The following is an 18739-nucleotide window of genomic DNA, read 5'->3' as shown; positions in this document are numbered from 1 at the left end:
GTTTGTTGTGGTGGCGAAGGAAGGAGCTGTGAATCAACAGCTGGCCCGATACTGGCCCTGGAATTGAAGTGACAGAGTCGTGAGGCCCACCCCACCCCCTTATAGTCCCCCTCCTCTCCACCACCAGCCCCACCACCCTGCCCTGACTCCCCCGCGAAGCCCTTCATTAACCAGCCAGTGGGGAGCGGGGGCAACACCAGACACTTGGCACACGATCTTGGCTGGCGGGCCAGACATAGTTGGTGGGGGTCAAGTCTGATCACCTGCCCAGAATTATAATGGCAGTAGTCATGCACATGCCTGACGCACGCACTTACACACACGCTGACTTGTGGATGGCGGCACACTGGCCCCCTCTGCAGCCTCGTCTTGACTCTGTATATTCTGTGCATGCACACATTACATCTGACCTCAGATTAAATCTAAAATATGTGTCTCACTTTTCATGATCTCTTGTGAAATGTATAGGCTCCGATGCTGCAGAGTCTTTTTCTCATTTATTTTTTGTCCTTGAGGGATACATGGACCTGCAGAGCTTGAATCGCTTCTACAGAGGTTTTGAATTGTTTGGCAATATTTGGATCGACAAACTTGCAGTCTTCATTTCATCTCTCTATAAATTCAACCCTCTTGTTTGTTTGATTGACGGTGCTCACGTAACCTGCTCATATCTCCAGGGGTTGGTTTGATATTGAGCCGTAAGGGTCAAAGTCACACAAAGTGGTCAGTAGAGCTTCGTGAATCTGGCTGTGCAAACCTTTTTACAACTCACAGCACGTTCTGGGTCGTGTTCAGTGAGCGTGGAGACACAATGTTTGAAAAAAGTATTAAAGAGTATTTTCATGCTATGGCAGCATCACATCAGAAAGATCTGATTAAGAGCCAACAATCCTGCTTCTAAAAACCAAACAGGGCTTAAACTTTCCAAAGGTAAAATAATTCACTCAAGTGATGCTGTTTTACTTTTAACTCTAGGGAAGACACAAGACCCTGTCCTGACCACATGGACATGTTATGACATCTATACATGAGGGATTCAGCATCCTGTTTGAATGAATACCAGAGATTTTCTTGCTGTCCTGTAAAATGATAACCACATCCTCACTCATAAAACCCTTTGGGACTTTAAGCATTTGTGGAAATCATTACAAATCACATTTGGACTCCTGTGACCATTTATCCCCATTTACAGTTGATTTCTGTGGTTTTCTCATGACAAAGACACAATTCCATGTTGGTGAAATGCATCTTGGTATATAGTTTTTTTTAAATAAGTGCAATATAGTTTCAACCTGAGTGAATATTAAATCGTTATAGCTGTATAAATAAATCATTCTTTTTCAGTGCAGCCGTTGGGTAGAGAGTCAAAGCCAGGGAGCCATGTGAGTAATGGCACTGCCATAATTCACTTATTTCAAAAGAAATAAAAAATAAGATCGGGGGGAGGGAGACGTTCTTTTTAAACAATACCACTGGAAAACAGCAATTAAAGTAGGTCTTGACCCATATGGGCTTTTGGGAGCAGATGCCAATACATTATTAGCGAGTAAAGAAAATGTCAGATACTGATTTATCAGCCAATATATATACATGAAAAAATAGTAATGGTTCCTAAGATGTTTCTATCAAACCCTTATGGTAAAGAAATGTGATTGAGGCTTGATATTTTACAGTTAAAACATTAACTTTATCATAAATAACTCTAAATTCGAACCAAATTAATACAACTTGTAAACATACATGTACACAATATCTGTATTCACCAATTCACATTGGTCAAAATGCAGATACCAATAAATCTGTGAAAGACTCTTTTATCTGCCAACTGATAAATGGGATGCACTTTACATTAAAGTTACATTCAGGCAGTTGTACTATAGGCTGAGCTGGTCCTATCACCAATGTAGGGAGGTTCAGTCTGAGGACATGACATAAGGATTTGAAGGGTACCTGTTTTCTTTCCTGCCTCACGTCTCAAGTTCCCATCAAAACATCCAGGATGTTGGACTGAAATAGATTCACCACTGTCATGTGTTTTGTTGTAATTGTTGTCCATTAGCTGTTGACTGTGCAATACAGAGAATTAGGGACTTGACTTAATTGGCATTTAGACAGATGTCGTAATGGGTCGGTCGTACTTGGTTGGTCTGTGTGAAGCCTTTGAGTCAAAGCCGCGTCATTGGCTCAGTGTTGCAACAGGTGGTCAGATAGATAAATCATTACAGAAAGATAAGAAAGACTGTTGTTGTGAATTAGGATCAGAGTGAATGTTTTTCGGGCAAATCGCTCAAATTTCTTACCAATGGAATTTGGTGAGAAAGATTTTTGGCACAGATCCTGATATGAATCTGGATTTAGTAAATGTAAGTGTGGATTCATAAGGGGACTGTTGGGCCTTTGCAGAGATATGTGCTCTCTTCATCTCATTGTAGTTTTTTTTATAAAAAGGCTAAAAAAGGGTATTTTTTATTTACAGTCATCGTCATCTAGAGTCTATGGAGAGATTTGAAGTGGCCTCATGCCTCCTGAGTGATGAATAAGAAACACATAGTTTACCTGCACTGAACCAGAGTGACTTTTCTGAGTAATAAAAAAAATTTATATAAGAATGAATCTGCTGAAGTAAATGATTCATTCTTTGTTGACAGCTTCAGTCAGATGGCTTCCTGCTCCCTGTTAAAGACCCTGATTTAAAGCCATATTGGCCACAGGAACCTTTGTGCTTTTTCCCCACTTTATTTGCCATCATCGACTTTTATTTTGGCAAAACAATTTCAACCACTTATGGTCATTAGAAGTTTACTTGTTCATTCTTATCGCCCGTTTTGCTCTGTTATCTTTGTTAAGTGCAGTCACAGGTTCAGGTTACACCAGGAAATGCCAATATTTAACTTTGATTCAGATTAATTAATTTGTACAAATACGGCTGGTTTAAAGGGAAGACATGTAACCTTCGGATGGTTTTCCTGTACCCTTGTGCGTTATCTGTTCTTTTACAATGTCACAGTTTGCACCGGACGTGTTTATGAAAGGGAAATTATTGCTCAGATAGCCAGGGAATTCCACGGTTACGTCACAGAAAGAAGTGTATCCTTGTTCTGGATCTTTCCTGAGACGTGTCTATTTTACGTATAACTAAAATGTAATAATGTCTCTGTGGGAGGAGGTGGGGGGTGTTGGTGTGCAGTTCTCTTGTTGGGATCTTGTGTCCTGTGGGCACTGTGACCCTGGACTCACCCCACCAAGGCTTTGACCCTGCACTCCCTCAGGAATGTGACCCCGGTGGAGGTCGTCGTGTGCGCAAGAGTTTGGAGATTGTTGGTCTGCTACTTCTGCTGCTTTCAAATACTCCTACACTGTTTGTGTAGTTGGTTAGTTCAGGCTTATATACTAATGTACCTATGGATCGCTGAGTCAGGCTGTGCGTCACTCATCTGTGTATTTGGACTGTTGCAATCAGATAGTTGTTTGACTTCCTGAGACGAACTATCACAGTAAATTGTTTATTGAAAATAACCCTTCCATGACAACCTCTGTTCCCCTTTAGCAACACAGGCAACCCCCCCAAATAACACAAATGAAACCTTCCCCTGTCCTGCATGCTCCACTGTACATTGCTGTAAGGTTCGGAGCAGGCACTGAGCAGCTCTCATAAACTTATTATTTTCACCAGTGTGTCTGATTATGTTGCCAGCACTTTCAGTCAAATCTGACCCTCACAGTTAATTCGTTGAATGTGACTGAGAAAGTCTGGAATTTTAAATAATCAGAATAAATAAAACTATACAGACTTTTTTGTGGATTCTCAGCTTAGTTGATGATGGGACTGAGGAACTGTGGACTTGGGACTTCAGTAATTCAGAAATCATTGTAATGACCCTAAATATAGAAGAATAGATGGTGGAAATTTCATCTTTCACATCTGTAAATGCTCTAGTTGTTGAGTATAACATAGTCAAGTCAAACATCATTACTTGTAGAGACCAGGGCCTATAAAAGTCAAGTCAGATGTTGCCATAACAAGGAAATTAAGTGTGTGGAAGAACACAGTCTGCTCTTCCTGACAATCCCCACACATCCGTAATAATCAGCTTTCCTGATGCTGCCCTCAAACAGTATGATGTAATGCATGGAAATTACAAAAGTTAAGGTTAGAAATAGAAATCATTAAGAGATATCTCTTAGTCTGCTTCATGTTTTATATTTGACTCAGTTTGGTCTCAACTTGCTTTGACATCATAGCGATTTTGGTTTTTAAATGGCATAAGGAGACAGAGAGAACAATGGGTGAAATCTGCCTGTGGAAATACAGTGCTGATGATATCTGTTACTTCATCTTTTTCACATTTCATTGAGTGATGCATAATTAAAGGAAGGCACACAGACTTTGGCAGAGTTTGGGGTTTGTTTTTCATCAGCTTTCCAGCAAAGCTCCGACAAAGCCTGCAGCATGTCCAGCGATTGTTTGATTCTTATGGTGCCCACAAGAACTGTAGCAAACATCTCGTCACTAAATCACTAGTTAAACATTCACACCATCTCAAACACGTTTTTATTCATTTGGCGTAAAGCAGAAGCAGATCAGTGCAAACAGGAGGTTCTTTGCTTTGGAGTCAAAGAATCAAGAGTTAAAACCTCACAAAGACAACACGATTTGGACCATTTAAAGTTTTTCTGTCACCACAGGATGTAAGAGGCTAGTTTTAGTGAGTGAGTGTTAGTGAGTATTTTTACTAAGCACACTTTAACTAACTGTGTGTGTGTGTGTGTGTGTGTGTGTAACAGGTATCTGTATCAAATGTGGAAAGGGTGTGTATGGAGCCAGCCAAGCATGCCAGGCCATGGGGAACCTGTATCACACAAACTGCTTCACCTGCTGCTCCTGTGGTAAGTACAACTCCATATACAGTATATGAAATAATAGGAGAAATTGTTATAGATGTTGCCATATCATTTATTTCTTTCACGATACTGATTCTGATACTGTATCAGCCGATACAGAGTACTGATCCGATCTCAGTGCATTCAAACAAATAACAACTTAAATGTAATATATTTTAACAGCAATGTTACTAACCCTTAATGGAAGTGATAGTGGAAGTGATAGTTGCTTTCTTTGTTGTATTGCCTGACTCTGGTTAAGTCTTTAGAAAAACAAATACATACAGTGAATGATTGCGATAGAACTTCCTTTATGATATAGTTTTACAATCAACTGTAACAAATGTAAAAGAACAAAAAAAAAAGGAAATCAAGGAATACAAAATTGTGAACTCAACCAGTTTGTTTTTTTATCTTTGCTTTGGGTCCGTCTTTTTCAAAATGATTGTGTTGTTTCCAAAGTTTGCTGCTGCACTTTGTTGCCTTGGTGAAGTCCTTGTCCTCTTTCTTATTATGGTTCTTAAAATGCTTTTATGAGATTGCGCAACATTAGCGCCAACCCGCGAAATGGAAGTATATAACTGCTGAAATTTTAGCTACCTCTGGCTAATGCTACACTACACTACTGGAAATAACTTCCTCTGTGCCGCTTTAAAAACAGTACTTGTCAGTGGCAGTACAGCATAACTGCGTTTTTGAGCAGCGAAGACGAAGTGATTAGCGGGGAAAGAGAAATTGGAAATTGTATCTTAACCAGTTTACAGGGTATCATAGATTTGTCAACTCGCTGATTAACCAACCTGTTCAGTAGTATTGGAGACAGTTCTGATACTGGTATTGATGTCTGAACATCTCTAGAAAAGCTTTTATTTGTCCCGTCTCTAACTGGGCCTAATGAGTACAGCAGCAGTGTATTGATGCCTCTGTTGGATTGTAGCATTAGTGATTCATCATGTTTTATACTCAGAGCTGCTTTCTATACTTAGCTCAGATCTACAAAGTAAATAGATTCCCAGAATGATCTTTCCAGTTAATTGCCTGCCAATAAATCACCAACACATTTGATGCAGTATATTTGCAGTTTCAGAGAAATAGTTAGCCCTGGCTTCATCCATCCATTTCAGTCTGATAATCAAAGCCATTTTGTTATGTGGCTTGAGTTCATTCATTCAGTTTGATTTTATGTTCTGGAAGTTGTTACCATTAAACATGTGCTGAATTATGTAGCTTTGACTGTATACAATTCAAACCAGTGACTCACTTTGATGTTAAAGAAGTTGTGATGGTTCTCAGATTAGTTCTGTGGTTATATAAAGCGTATTCTTTAATAAGTGGATTTATGTGCATTGATTTCTAATGGACATTGGAGATAATGGTCTTCAGAAAGAGCATACTACACTGATTCTAAACGTAATAAGTGTAACATGTCTGTGTATTCAGAGGCAGAAGAGGAGTGATTTTATTCAATTTGTGGCAATCGCTCAATCTCTTGCTTCTTTAGCCCTCATGGCTGTTCTATCAGTGTGTGAATGGGATGTGAAAGAAGAGCACTGTGTGTATATATATATATATATATAGCTGCGACTTCTGACTGTTTGAATATACTCATGTATGTATGTATGAATGAATATGCAGGGTTTCCCGCAGCGCTTTATAGTTAAGGCGGCCGCCTTGACAACAACGGCCCCCCGCCTTGAATACGTCCCCCCGAAAATAAATAAAGAAATAAATATTCCGCATCCCCGCATGCACAGACAGTAGGTTAAAATAAGGCCGCATCGCAATGAGGCGGAATAGCGGCATCTGTAGGTTAAATATGTTAAGCCATTTATCATCTGCTGTAACTGCGTGGCAAGGCCAACATTTCTTTTTTATCAGGAAAGAAGCTATATCCGACAACCAGATAGCATGCCTGTCGTCGTTGTGGGAACTACAGTGCCACGCCCCCTCCCCTCGATCCAACAGGCACCGGAGCCACGCCCTCTCCCCCCTGCTCACCACCTTGACTGACTCATTTTCTGCGGGAAACACTGATATATATCGATGTCCCAACTAATAACCAACATGTTGCTTTTTGAACATTGGCATGCAGCAGTCGTGCTTCATCTCATGTGGTGGGAGGTATCGACAGTGGTTGCTGTGAGCCGTTAACATTATTTGAGACTTACTAGTTTTGTAATTTAACTTACTACCACCTATACAGCTGTTTCAATGTCTTCCACAATAATCACAGGATTATATTGTGTCGCTGCTTTTCTGTTTCTGGCTGAGAAAAATGATGCCCCTTTATTTATTTCACCTACATATCTGGGATTGGTCGACCAGTCCTTCTGCTGAGAGGAAAAAAGTGACAGAAGCTGATTCACTGACAACACTGGCAGGTCTGCCTGCTTGCATTGTGTGTGTTCTTGTATTTATATATTTCTGAGGACCATGGCATAGCATAGACCCTATGGACTGAGGCCATTTTGGCCGGTCCTCACTTTTTCAATGGGCTGTTTGAGGGTTAAGACTAGTTTTCAGGGTTATGACTAGATTAAGGTTAAGATTAGGCATATAGTTGTGATGTATAAGGTTAGGATAACAGGATAGAAAATGCATTCCACAAATGAGTGTCTCATTAAGATACAAGTACAAGAGTGTGTGTGTGTCTGTTTTCCCACAATATGGCGAAACAAAACAAAAGCAAACCCTTGCTGCCTGGTTATTTGATTTACACTGAAAACACTATAACCCTGGATTTGTTTACCTTTTCAGGATTGTTGACCTTCCTTGATAAAGGGAAACTAACTCTGCACTGCGCACCCTCTGTGCTTGGTGATAATGTAAATAAAATATGCATTGATATTGCTTCAGGGTCCATTCTTAATGTAAACATGAATATTTTGATAATGCAGAAGGCTGCTTGTCCAGTTTACTTCATTAGTTCTCCGAATATCTCTTAGTATTAATATTGGTATTTTAACTGAAACATCCCCAAATGAATCCATATTGGATCAAACAAATTCTGGGCCTTGTAAATCTGTGTCTTTCATACAACCTTGCTCTTGGCTTCAGCAGCTGCTGTCTCTTCTGAAATAGTCATTAGATTCACCAGCTTTCTGTCTGGGGTGGTGTTAGAATCTGGATCAAAAAAAAGTCAGCCCAGTAGAATAACAGGCTAACTCAGTTAGTTGAAGCAGGAACAAGCTAATAGTGCCACCAAGGAGAAAAACACTGACACTATTTGGTCTTTAAAACTATAATTAAATCTGTTCCTCAGCTCTAAGTACAGTATAGATTGTGTGCGTGTGTGTGCGCGTGCGTGCATGTGCGTGTGTCTGTGTGTGTGTCTCTGTGTGTGTCTCTGGGTTGGGTGGGTGGGTGTGTTTTTGGACGTCCCTGTCACCCGACTCCAGCCCTCCTCTCCTGTTTCCCAGGAAAACAAGAGGGAGAAAGCTTTTTTGCCAGGTAGCCTCCATTCATATGTGCACTATGCATGGATACTGATCCTCCACCCCACCCACCCTGGCTCTGGAAGAATTGCCTATAATTTACATGTAACCAAAGCCACATACTTTCCGATTTATTGTGTGACTGAAGAAAGAGGGGCCAGATGCTGAGTGTCCAGTTGCTGAAGTTGAGGGGTTTGCTGTGGAAAAGTCACCTCTGACCTGGTAAAAGGTGCAACTGCTGCTCCTGCAGGGTTAATTATGTAAACACAGTGACTATGCAAATCAGATCTGCATGATTATTTCTTCCAAAGACTGAGGCTACATCTACACTACTACGTTTTCATTTAAAAAACGAATCAACTCTGCTACAGAAACCCCTGGCGTCCACACTACTCTGGAGTTTTAGTGCCGTTAAAATGGAGAAGTTTGGAAATGCTGCTGGCCATGTTTTAGTAGCAGTGGCGTACTTTAACCTCCCATTCACATTCAATCCCTGCAAGCGAGGGTCGAATAAAACATTAGCTTCCTGTGGCTAAATCCAATCGTAGCGTGGCTTCTGGTGGAGTTCAAATTCGGTGAACATTGACCCACGATATTCACATTTGCGTGTGTGTGATAATGCCCTCAGGCAGGATGGGAAATGGAGATGTTTATAAATGATGACATAGACCCTCACAACCACTTGCTTATTGAGTCTTTTCAGTCACAATGTAGCTTTTGCTGACTTGTCAGGCTCCTATCACATGACCCCTTCCTGGACGAAAACAACCTGCATTAGCCTCGGCACCGCTGCAGAACACAACATGGATTGTCAACTACAAGCATTGAGTACTCTGTTGTCTTTGCTAACAGCTGTTGTGCTGTTAAATTCTGCTTACATACGTAGAAGACAACTATTATTGGAGCAAACTGTAAATCAACAGACGCATGCCCAGTGTAGTGAGTGGACACGCGATATGTGTTTTCAGGCGTGTTAGTATGGATGGGGAAATAAACTGATACAGAGCTAAAATGCTTGCATGTACAAAGATTGATTTAGTTTGAAAATGTTTTCTTCAAACTATAACACTGAAGTATAGCTGTAGCCTACAAATGCTCTTAAAGAATGAATGGATTACTTACAGGGGGTATTTACATCATTAGAATATTTAATGTGGGACTTCAGTACTCCACAGCTGGCTCCAGAGAGAATTACTGTTGTGTATATTTGAAAAATCAGGTCTACAATTAGTTGAGTCATTTTCTGTGCTTGGAGTAAACCGTCGCCTCTCGAGATGGTTTATTGTAAATGTAAACTCTGCGATGTATCATTTGACCTCGTGTGAATGGAAATGTTTGCTTTTAAGCACAGTTTTGAAGGTCTCTGAGAAGTTTAGTTTCAATCTGCCTGCACTTGTCATAACACAATCCAGTGATTTATCAGGAGATACGTTCGTACGACCCTGTTTGTTTTCTTTTTTTTTTGTTGTTTTATTCCCTCTGTGCCATTGAGAGTTGGGGTCCTCCTGGAGTCTGGAGCTCCAGAAAGAGGCAGTGAGTTTGCTGAGACATTGCTCGCTGGTAGCCTTGGGCTTTGTTTAACCATGCATAATTGAGCCCTCCTCTTGGCTTACTCCCATGGTTGCACCCTTTTTTCATGAAATGGCCAAGAATGCAAACTACCCCCTCCACTTCAGCCGGGCCTTCCCTGGAGGACCTCAATCAGACAGTCACAAAGTGTACCAGACCTGCTTATCAGAGGGGGCAGGCCTGGCATGGGCTCACACTAAAGCAACACATGCTTGGAAAAGTGCGTGCATATGTACACAGACACACATGCTTCAAACACAAATGGATGAACCTTTAAGATTTAAGGCTGATTTTCAGAATATGAATATCTTAATTTCTAGATTGTACGTAAAAGTTAGATAACTGCAGAGAAACTCTAACGCCTCTCACTGAGATTTCTGAAGTGCCATTGAAACAAGGCATTTGTGTCGCTCTGCACCCGAAAACTGTAGCGGAAAGAGCTCCACTTTCCCCAATTTTGCTGGTGAATTTATTTTCCCACATAATTGCACATTAGTTACAGAGAATATATATTTTCCATTTGAGTGTAATGCAGGATCTCGATAAATGAGCATCCCTTAAAAAAATAAAAATAAAATAAACACAGCTTCGGGCTGGATGAGCAGACTGCCAACCGCACAGGCTGATGACTCATTTCTTGGTTGCAATAATCGAGGATGCCTCTGAAAGCACAGGCAGAAGAGGAGATGTCAGAGGCTTGAATTTCTCAAGTCATTCAGCACCACCAGTTGCACCTGGCAGTCAGTGAAAATGAGAAAGCTGAAAAAGAGAAAGAGGGAATGTTCAGTTCTTTGTGTTCCTGCAGTCTTTACATGCACACTCATTACAGCAGTCCTATTAGAAGTAATTGGATCATGATAACAAACTTGACTGTATAAGCTTGATATTAGATTGTATACAAGGTGTATATATGAAACATATTGTTGTAATAGTGAGTATCTTGTTAGACACAGCCAAGCTATGTCATTATCCAGTGGTCAGTGAGGCGATAGCCAACAAGCCTTTAGCAGTGTTTTATTTTTGGCATGTTTTTTTAACCTTTTGGGTTTCCTTGTGCTCGTGGCCCCATAGTTGAATTCCTCTTCTTTTAATTAGTTATGGACAGACCGGCTGCTGTGACAAATGTTGTATCTAGAATCCGACATAGTTAGAAGAGGGCAAAATTAATTATACATCTGTTTGTTACCAATTGTGTGTGTGTGTGTGTGTGTGAGAGAATGTGTCAATCACTGTGTTGTATGTAATAAAGCTAGGGTTGGTAATCCTGGCAAATATGTATAACAAGAGGCCAAAATGAATTAGACAACTGTTTTTTAACAAGTATGTGTGATATGTGTCAGTGTCGATCTACTTTGTTGGACAAGTCGAGTGTGAGCATATAACTGTGGCTGCTGTGCACTTTAGCTGAATGTGTACATTCCACCTGTACACCTCACCATTATGCCTCTGTGTTGCTTTGCTCTGTAGAAGTGTTATTCTGCACTTTCAGCTGCATTACCAATCTGTCAGTCCACGTTCTCATGAACATAACATGGACAAATAAAATGGTGACTGAAACAAGGATGACTCAAACTATAGTTTTTAATCTTTTAAAAATAATTAAAATTCATCGGTAGAAATTTCATTGCTCGTTTATTGCAAGGCAAGAAAATAACAAAGCTTCACAGACTGGAGGATATTTTTAATATAACGTTACCAGTGGGAACTACATCTCTCTCACACATATACACTCATCCCCCCTTTCCACATCTCCTCTTCTTCTGCACAGTTGATGACATGTCAGCCTCTGCAATTCTTGCCACTCTTATACCAGCCCCTAAAGCTTGAGCTGCATTTTCACAGCAGGAACCACTGTCAGGAACTAGATACTCTGCAGAAACTCTGTGCTTTTCCACTGCAGGGACCAGGGTATAAATCACGTTCTGGGGAAATGATTGTACCCTTTAGAAAGTCCCTGCACCGGGGATTGCACCTAATGAAAGCACAGGGACCTTTGGGGTGGGGAATGATGCCCAATTGGTCAAGTACTGTTTACAAAGTTTTATCTCAGCTGGGAAATCTGCAGTAGCTCAGACAATCTGTTTCTTCACTTTAAGTCTAGTATTTCAGGGATACGTTTTATTACCAGTGTTTGACTCATTCGGATCAACACCTGCAAGATTTGTTTCTCCTCCTTGTTTACTGTTGTTGTTGTGTTGCTCAATTATGCACAGCATCTTTATTTTTGTATTGTCTTCTGCATTACTGTCTCCTGGTGGACTTGAGTGGAACAGTTTGTTGTTCGTATGTCAGCAGGCTACTTTGCTTTATCTCCCAGTCTTGAGACTACAGTGGGAACACAGTTCTGCAGAAACCTTTTAGTCCCTGGGACTAAAACTACGTTTGTTTTGGCTGAAATGCGGCTTTTGTGATTGCACCATTAAACGTCTCCCCCTCCCTTCGTCTGTCGTTGCCCACTGATCACACTCAGGTCCCTTGAGAAAGAGTTAACATCTCGCCAGATATCTTTTTTCTGAGATCAGTGTGGAAGATGATCCTTCTTGTAACCCGCTCAGCAGAGGGTTTGCGTTGGCACAGAAGGGGGATTCAGGACCAAACCTCTGGTGGGACAAATTGTGGGTAAATTTGCCATAATATTTGTAATGAGTGCATGACATTAGATGATGTTGGATGATCAGAGGTTGTTAGTCATTATGACTGATCAACCTGATTCCATACAGTCTGATATTTGTGTAGTATTTTCAGGCCCGACCCACACCTACTGTTTCATGTTTGAGGAAGTGTTGAGTCCTATGTTTAGTCACAATGATCCAGAGAAAACTGCCAAATTATTTAATTGACCATTGTAAAAACAAATGTCAAGCTCACCTCCACAAAGAGGAACAGTTATCACATGTTGAAACACATCAACAGGCATATGACCAATAGGAAGTTGACAAATACAGGGAGTGTGACCTGATATGAGCCCACTTTTGACACAGCATTTGCAAAGGGCATTTAGATGTTTCAAAGGTAGGACATTGTTTACAAAGTCCCAGTATATCAGTGTTTGGAATGTGTCATGGGTTCAATATTTTATTCTCCAGGGTCCATATGTAGTCAAACATTTTTACATTTAAGTGGATAGGTGAAAACACGGCCTTTGTCATATTGCTTTACTCCAACCGTCCTTCACTTGGGAAGGATATGATATGTTCAACGTAGGTAATCGATAAATACTGGACATGAAGTAGAAATTCCACTGTGGACATCACATGTTTTTGTTTACAACACATTGACACATCAGCCCTTATCACCAAAAGCTGTTTTCAAGTTTCAAGACATTTGCGTTTTCTCAATTTCCAGACCTCAGTGCATGTCTGAAAGCTTTACATTAACTTGACCCCCTCCTCAAAAACCTTCATTGATTATAGCTAAGTGCCAAATTTCTAGGGCATCAAGTGTAATATCATTATTACATGGAACTTAAGAGCAAATAAAACAACAGTTTAAGAGTGGAAAAGGGTAAAAAACAAAACCTTGACATCAGAAAATGGGAACAAGTCCTACGTTAATAACTTAGTTATCAGTGTCAGCAGCTGAAATGAATGGTTAGGGTTAGGGCAGCTGAAAATTATATCTCATATCAGAAACAATGGGACAGTTGACATGTCCCACATGATCCAAAGCAGGAGGAAGGATGGGCTTAGACAGACCTTAACAGTGCATGAAGATACGCAGTCCCCTCATTCATTTCTTCAAGTGCTGCATTGAAATAGTTTTTGGCTCTAAACTGTGAAATTAAACTCAGTGGTGGAGTTTTTTCCTCCTGACAGCGTTTGATGGCTACCTGTAAACGTTGCTGGTTTTATCAGGGAAACAAGCTTGTTTCAGTTTTTCTGTGTGAATTTAGCTGTACCGCATGTGAATTGAGCTGAATAATGCCTTTTCCGCTGTGACACATCAGTCCACTTTAACCAGACTAACACTCATTTCATTGCAACATGGTCAAATTCTGAAATGACCAAAAATTGTAAACAACCAGCTTTAGGGAGAACAGAGGTCAGAGTCTTAGAGCCTCAGCAGTAACACTGTGATTTACTGTGAGCAAGTAGAGCAACAATTGTTTATCACTAATCCTGAAACTACTGTCTTTGTTTTATCGTCTTCACATTAAGTTATATTAGCTGTTGAAAGTGAAATATTCTTTTTCCAGCTTGTCAATCGATTCTTTGGGGTCATCTTTATATCGCCAAATATGTCATGACCACAGTCTCAAAATTGAACTCGGCTCAACCCAGTGGCCGCAACATAGAGGTAGGATGCTATGCCATAGTTAGGCTCAGAGAGTAGCATTGGTTTTATTAACAGTTCATTAAATTAAACTGTGGGAGAGTGGTCAAATAGAACAAAACATGAGAAGATCTGGACCCAGCATGCAGTGGACCATTGGACCCAGAAACCTCCCCATGGCTACCTGAGTGAAATAACTAAGAATAAAAACTGAAAACAGAACCACCAGACCCCCAACTCAAAAGGAAACAAACAAATGATAAAGGAATCTTATATGTTAGCTGCATCTCAACTCGAGGAGTCAAGTAATGTGACTGTATGTTCACATTCCAAGAATTTCACGTTTATTTTGAGAGTTAGTCAAATGTATTGTGTTAAATAAAGGTTTGTTTTAAGAGTGATAAAAATGGATTGTGTTCATTTTTTCTTTTTGCCGCTGTCGAGTGACAAAGGAGAGAGAGGCAGGCACGGAGCCCTCCCCCTCCTCCTTCTCTCTGTGAGGGGAGCGGGCAGAGAGCGGGTGTTGGAGAGGTGCGGGGGGTTGAATGGGACCAGCTAGTGACCTCAGGCAGAAAGAATGTCCCCGTTTGCTCAGTCGGCCCGCTCCCCTAGCAGCGCTCCACACAGTCATCAGCGCTGAGGCCTTTGTGTTCACCTTCCAGACCCCAAACTGCAGAGAGGAGGCCACAGACGAGCACACAGAAACACCTCGCAGCCCCTGCTGCTGCACTGTTCACTACAGTCTCACTGCTCCTGCAAGTTTAGCCTCTGCAAAGTCCCCAGTGTAGAAAACAGTGTCTCCTAAGAGTTGCATCACAAGGAGTTCCTTCCTCAGTTTTGCTTTTCTCTTTGCTGCACGCCACCAAAATGCTAATTGCTGCTCAGTCTCAAAGTCTTAAAAGTCTCACCTATTGTGTGGACAGCATTCCTCAGCCGCTCCAGCCATTTATGTGGGTGTTAATGTATTGCCATCTCCCAGCATTGTGACACTGTGTTTGTGTGTGAAATACAGCGATTGCATAAATTTCAGCGCTAAAAAGAGAGAGAGGGAGGGGGCACATCTTTCCCATGCTGGGACACCCATAAAATCAATGGTGGCTCGGTACAACAATTAAATCTGACTATTCCAGCAGATTTATGAGATCTGTGTGCTTCATCTTCCCCGGGTGAAGCCATGATGCTGCCAGAGAGCCACGGCTGCTGGTAAATGAATTTGAATGGGCGAGCTGTGAGGGATGCGTGGCAGGGGGCTGCAGGAGCCAGCTCGCTCCTGAATTTCCCTGATAGATTGGAGTCTGATGAATGAAGGTTCACCCAGAGGAAGTCGGCCTACAGACTCAGCTTCTGAACCTGGGCCCACTGTCATGTAGGCAGGTTTCTGTTTGGGTCTCAAAAATGACAAAAGACCGACAAAGTTATGTCTAAAAGTTGTTCATCAGCTGAAAAGTCTGAGCTGATTATATTGGCTCAGTTCATTAACAAACAGAGGCCTGCTCTTGTATCTTGATGATGATTTATTTTAGTGGCTGATCACATATGCTGATGTTTAGAGCCTGCCTGTGTTCATGCATGTGTCAAAGTTGAGGACATCCTCCCTCCAGTCTGCTATTGTTGGTCTGTCTGTGAGTGATGCACAATGGCAGTGCAGGGAAGAGGAGAGATTCTGGGGGGGAGGTTTGGAAAGCAGACTGCTGTATTGATTGTGTATGAGCTGTGAATGGATTCCTGTTGGGATCATGGTCTAAGTAATTAAACGGGGGCATGGGCAAAGTGTTGCGAACCCTTGGCCAGCCATTGGCTCTGAGCTGATGTTCTGCTGGGGCCATAAAGACACAGAGATGAAGGAAAAGGCTCATACAGTATTTTGTTCTTCTCCGTAAAGTGACGAATAGTTATTCTGTGGTCATTGGTTGCGGTCATTGCTTTCAGCTTTCCGCTTTCCACCACCTCAAAGGTCAGTACTGTTGAGATGGCCTCCAACTAGTGCTATAACTTTTCCCAAAAATCAAGTTCTAAAAAACTGGACATGATATACAATCTGAATGAATATATTGGAATGCAGTGTGAATATGCGTCACATATGTGGGGTTGGTTTAAAACCAGCCTGTGTGTACGCTGATGCAAGTTCCATCACACATCTTCATGGAGCTGGTTCTGCATATGGTGGCAGTGTCATGTTGAAATAAGACAATGCCACCCCTAAACTCATGTCATGTCATTCACCAAACATACATAGAAGGGTTGTCCAGATACTTTTGGCCATGTGTGTCTGAAGCAGCACATAAGCCAAGTAGAGAATGGAGATTAAATTTGTTGTCTTTCTCTTCAGGGAGAAGGCTGCGAGGGAAAGCGTTCTACAACGTCAACGGGAAGGTCTACTGCGAGGAGGATTTCCTGGTGAGTCACCTGTCCAGGAAATACCAATTTTGTTGTGGGATGAGCAGATTAGCTGATCGCACTGTGTCCCTGCCTTGTGGAGAGAGGTGAATGAGGAGATGGTGGAGAGGATAACAAGGGATTAGGATCTCTAGCTGCATTTTGCAACCCTCCAGAGGAAACAGACATTGCAGCTACAATTAGGAGTTTAGCACCACCCCTCCAATTCCCACTAATTTCCCCCAAATTTCCCAAAGGAGCTCAATTACCCCACGTGCTGCTCCTCAGCACTTACCATTCATGGATGGAGGAGGTTCTGTAGGACAGCTGTTGCTCTCTGGGCCCTGGTCCATCTGCTTCAGGTTAACAGAGCAGATACAGGATCTGCCCTCACTGTGCCTATAGTGTTAGTATTGTAAAACTAAATTTAATGTACATGAAAACAAAACGCAAATGGAACAATTATAATTCTGATCACTTTTTCAATACTGCAGGTCTGCAGCATAATGCGATGTTCGACACAAGACCACAAAGTTCCTGTAATATAATTATTGCTTCATAAATACCCTCGCAACACATGAACTAATCTGCTGTCTCAACTTCCTGTTTATAGGCAACTTCCCCACACAACAATCTGTTCTGTCATACCAAAACTTCTGTTTTTGTTATGCACTATCAGAGCCCCTCAGTGATAAACTGATGCTGAAGGTCAGGTGACAGGATGAGACTAATCTTCTTCCACCTTCCTCTCACAGCTGAGGCACGACCAGTCTGACGTGTCACCCCAGGGGTGTCTCAGGGGTGGGGGTGGGTGTGGTGGTGGCAGATGGTTGATCTGGAGTAAAGATGTCAGGGGCAGGGGGCAGCCTGCCCATCACCACCTCCCACCTCCACCTGGTCACCATGTCAGGACCCCGAGGGGCCTGTTAGCTGCAGATGGTCACCTTCATTATCTGCTGTAGGCCTGGGTTGAAGGGACAGGGGCAATCGATGGGTGAATATCTCAGCTTAAAGACAAAGGACACTGAAAGAAACCTCCTGTTCATTTTACCATGCACAGCAGCGCCCTCTGTAGACGACTCGAAGACAAAAACATCTTGAGGCAGATCAACTCAATTCATTTTTTGTCATATAGGGAGACTAGGAACATATTTAAGTTCTGTCAGACTGGTTGTTACAATGAAAATAATAATATTGTTACTTAGATAATGATATTATTAACGATAGCAGCACTACTTAAATATTTCAATAGCAATAATAATGATGATAATAATAATACTATATTAATAATAATAGTATTAATATGGTGGTCAGGAAGTGTTGGATCTACATCGTGCAGCTCTGGAGTCAGAAATATCTTATGATGGTTCCCCCAGCCCCCCCTCACCTCTCGCCAAATTAGTGTGTTCACCCGGGTTAAGGTTAAGACGTGTCTACTGCGTCATTTGATGCGGGAGTGAATGCTGATTGAATCTATTCCCATTGCAGAGGAACGCAGATGTAAGTGGGTGTTAGTGGGGTTTTTTGTGGAAAAGGGGCTTAAGGGAGGGTCACACTCACCTGAGCCAGTTCTATTTATGAACTTATGGTCATGTACTGATTGTGAAATGATTCTTAATTCACTGCTGAGTGTAATACATCCTGTGTCTTGTCTCACCCGCAGTACTCTGGTTTCCAGCAGACGGCTGAGAAGTGCTTCGTGTGTGGTCACCTCATCATGGAGATGGTAAGAGCTTTGTCGTGGAAAAGCAGAGGCCATGAGAGTAGCGAGGGTGGCAGTGTGTAGAGTTTCTGGTAGTTTAGAACTACACCGGCAAGACACTGTGCTGGATGCATGAATAATATTTGATATTTCTGATTCCGCCTGATGTATAATTGTGCTCATCATAAGTGAAGCAGATACTGTGCAGACATAGTTTGCATTCCAGCTTGGTGCATTTAATTCTTTTGCGTCTTTTTACGCTCACAGTCTAATTCACTACAGGAACCTCCTTGATAACAAAGCTCCTCCTGACACATGACATTATATCACACCATGTTTTTAATCTAGACTTTAAGGAAGATGGCAAGCCATTGTGTGATACTGCTTGAACTCAGTGCCCTCGCTCCTAAGTCTTACTGTTGTGTATGTGTATGTGTATGTGTGTGTGTGTGTGTGTGTGTGTGTGTGTGTGTGTGTGTGTGTGTGTGTTTTCTACGTGTGTGTG

The 18739-nt window shown here is 41.7% G+C and overlaps 1 protein-coding gene and 1 long non-coding RNA gene across 2 annotated transcripts in view; one reads left to right on the top strand and one right to left on the bottom strand.

Moving 5' to 3' along the window:
- Positions 1-18739, top strand: part of wtip (WT1 interacting protein) — a 31310-nt gene that overhangs the window by 4637 nt on the left and 7934 nt on the right. Inside the window, exons 2-4 of the mRNA XM_069512661.1 lie at positions 4786-4887; positions 16486-16553; positions 18196-18258. Coding sequence (XP_069368762.1) covers positions 4786-4887; positions 16486-16553; positions 18196-18258 — 233 coding nt within the window. The remainder of the gene's footprint in view (positions 1-4785; positions 4888-16485; positions 16554-18195; positions 18259-18739) is intronic.
- LOC138405338 (uncharacterized) lies at positions 10331-11053 on the bottom strand. The gene is made up of 2 exons (XR_011239059.1): positions 10923-11053; positions 10331-10643 (listed from the first exon to the last, which is right to left on the bottom strand). It is a non-coding gene; the product is annotated as an uncharacterized lncRNA (long non-coding RNA).

Source organism: Paralichthys olivaceus, chromosome 1 (genome assembly GCF_024713975.1).
Source record: "Paralichthys olivaceus isolate ysfri-2021 chromosome 1, ASM2471397v2, whole genome shotgun sequence".
Taxonomy (NCBI): Eukaryota; Metazoa; Chordata; class Actinopteri; order Pleuronectiformes; family Paralichthyidae; genus Paralichthys; species Paralichthys olivaceus.
Note: the sequence above shows the minus strand (reverse complement) of the source record. Positions and strands in the feature narration are given on the sequence as shown.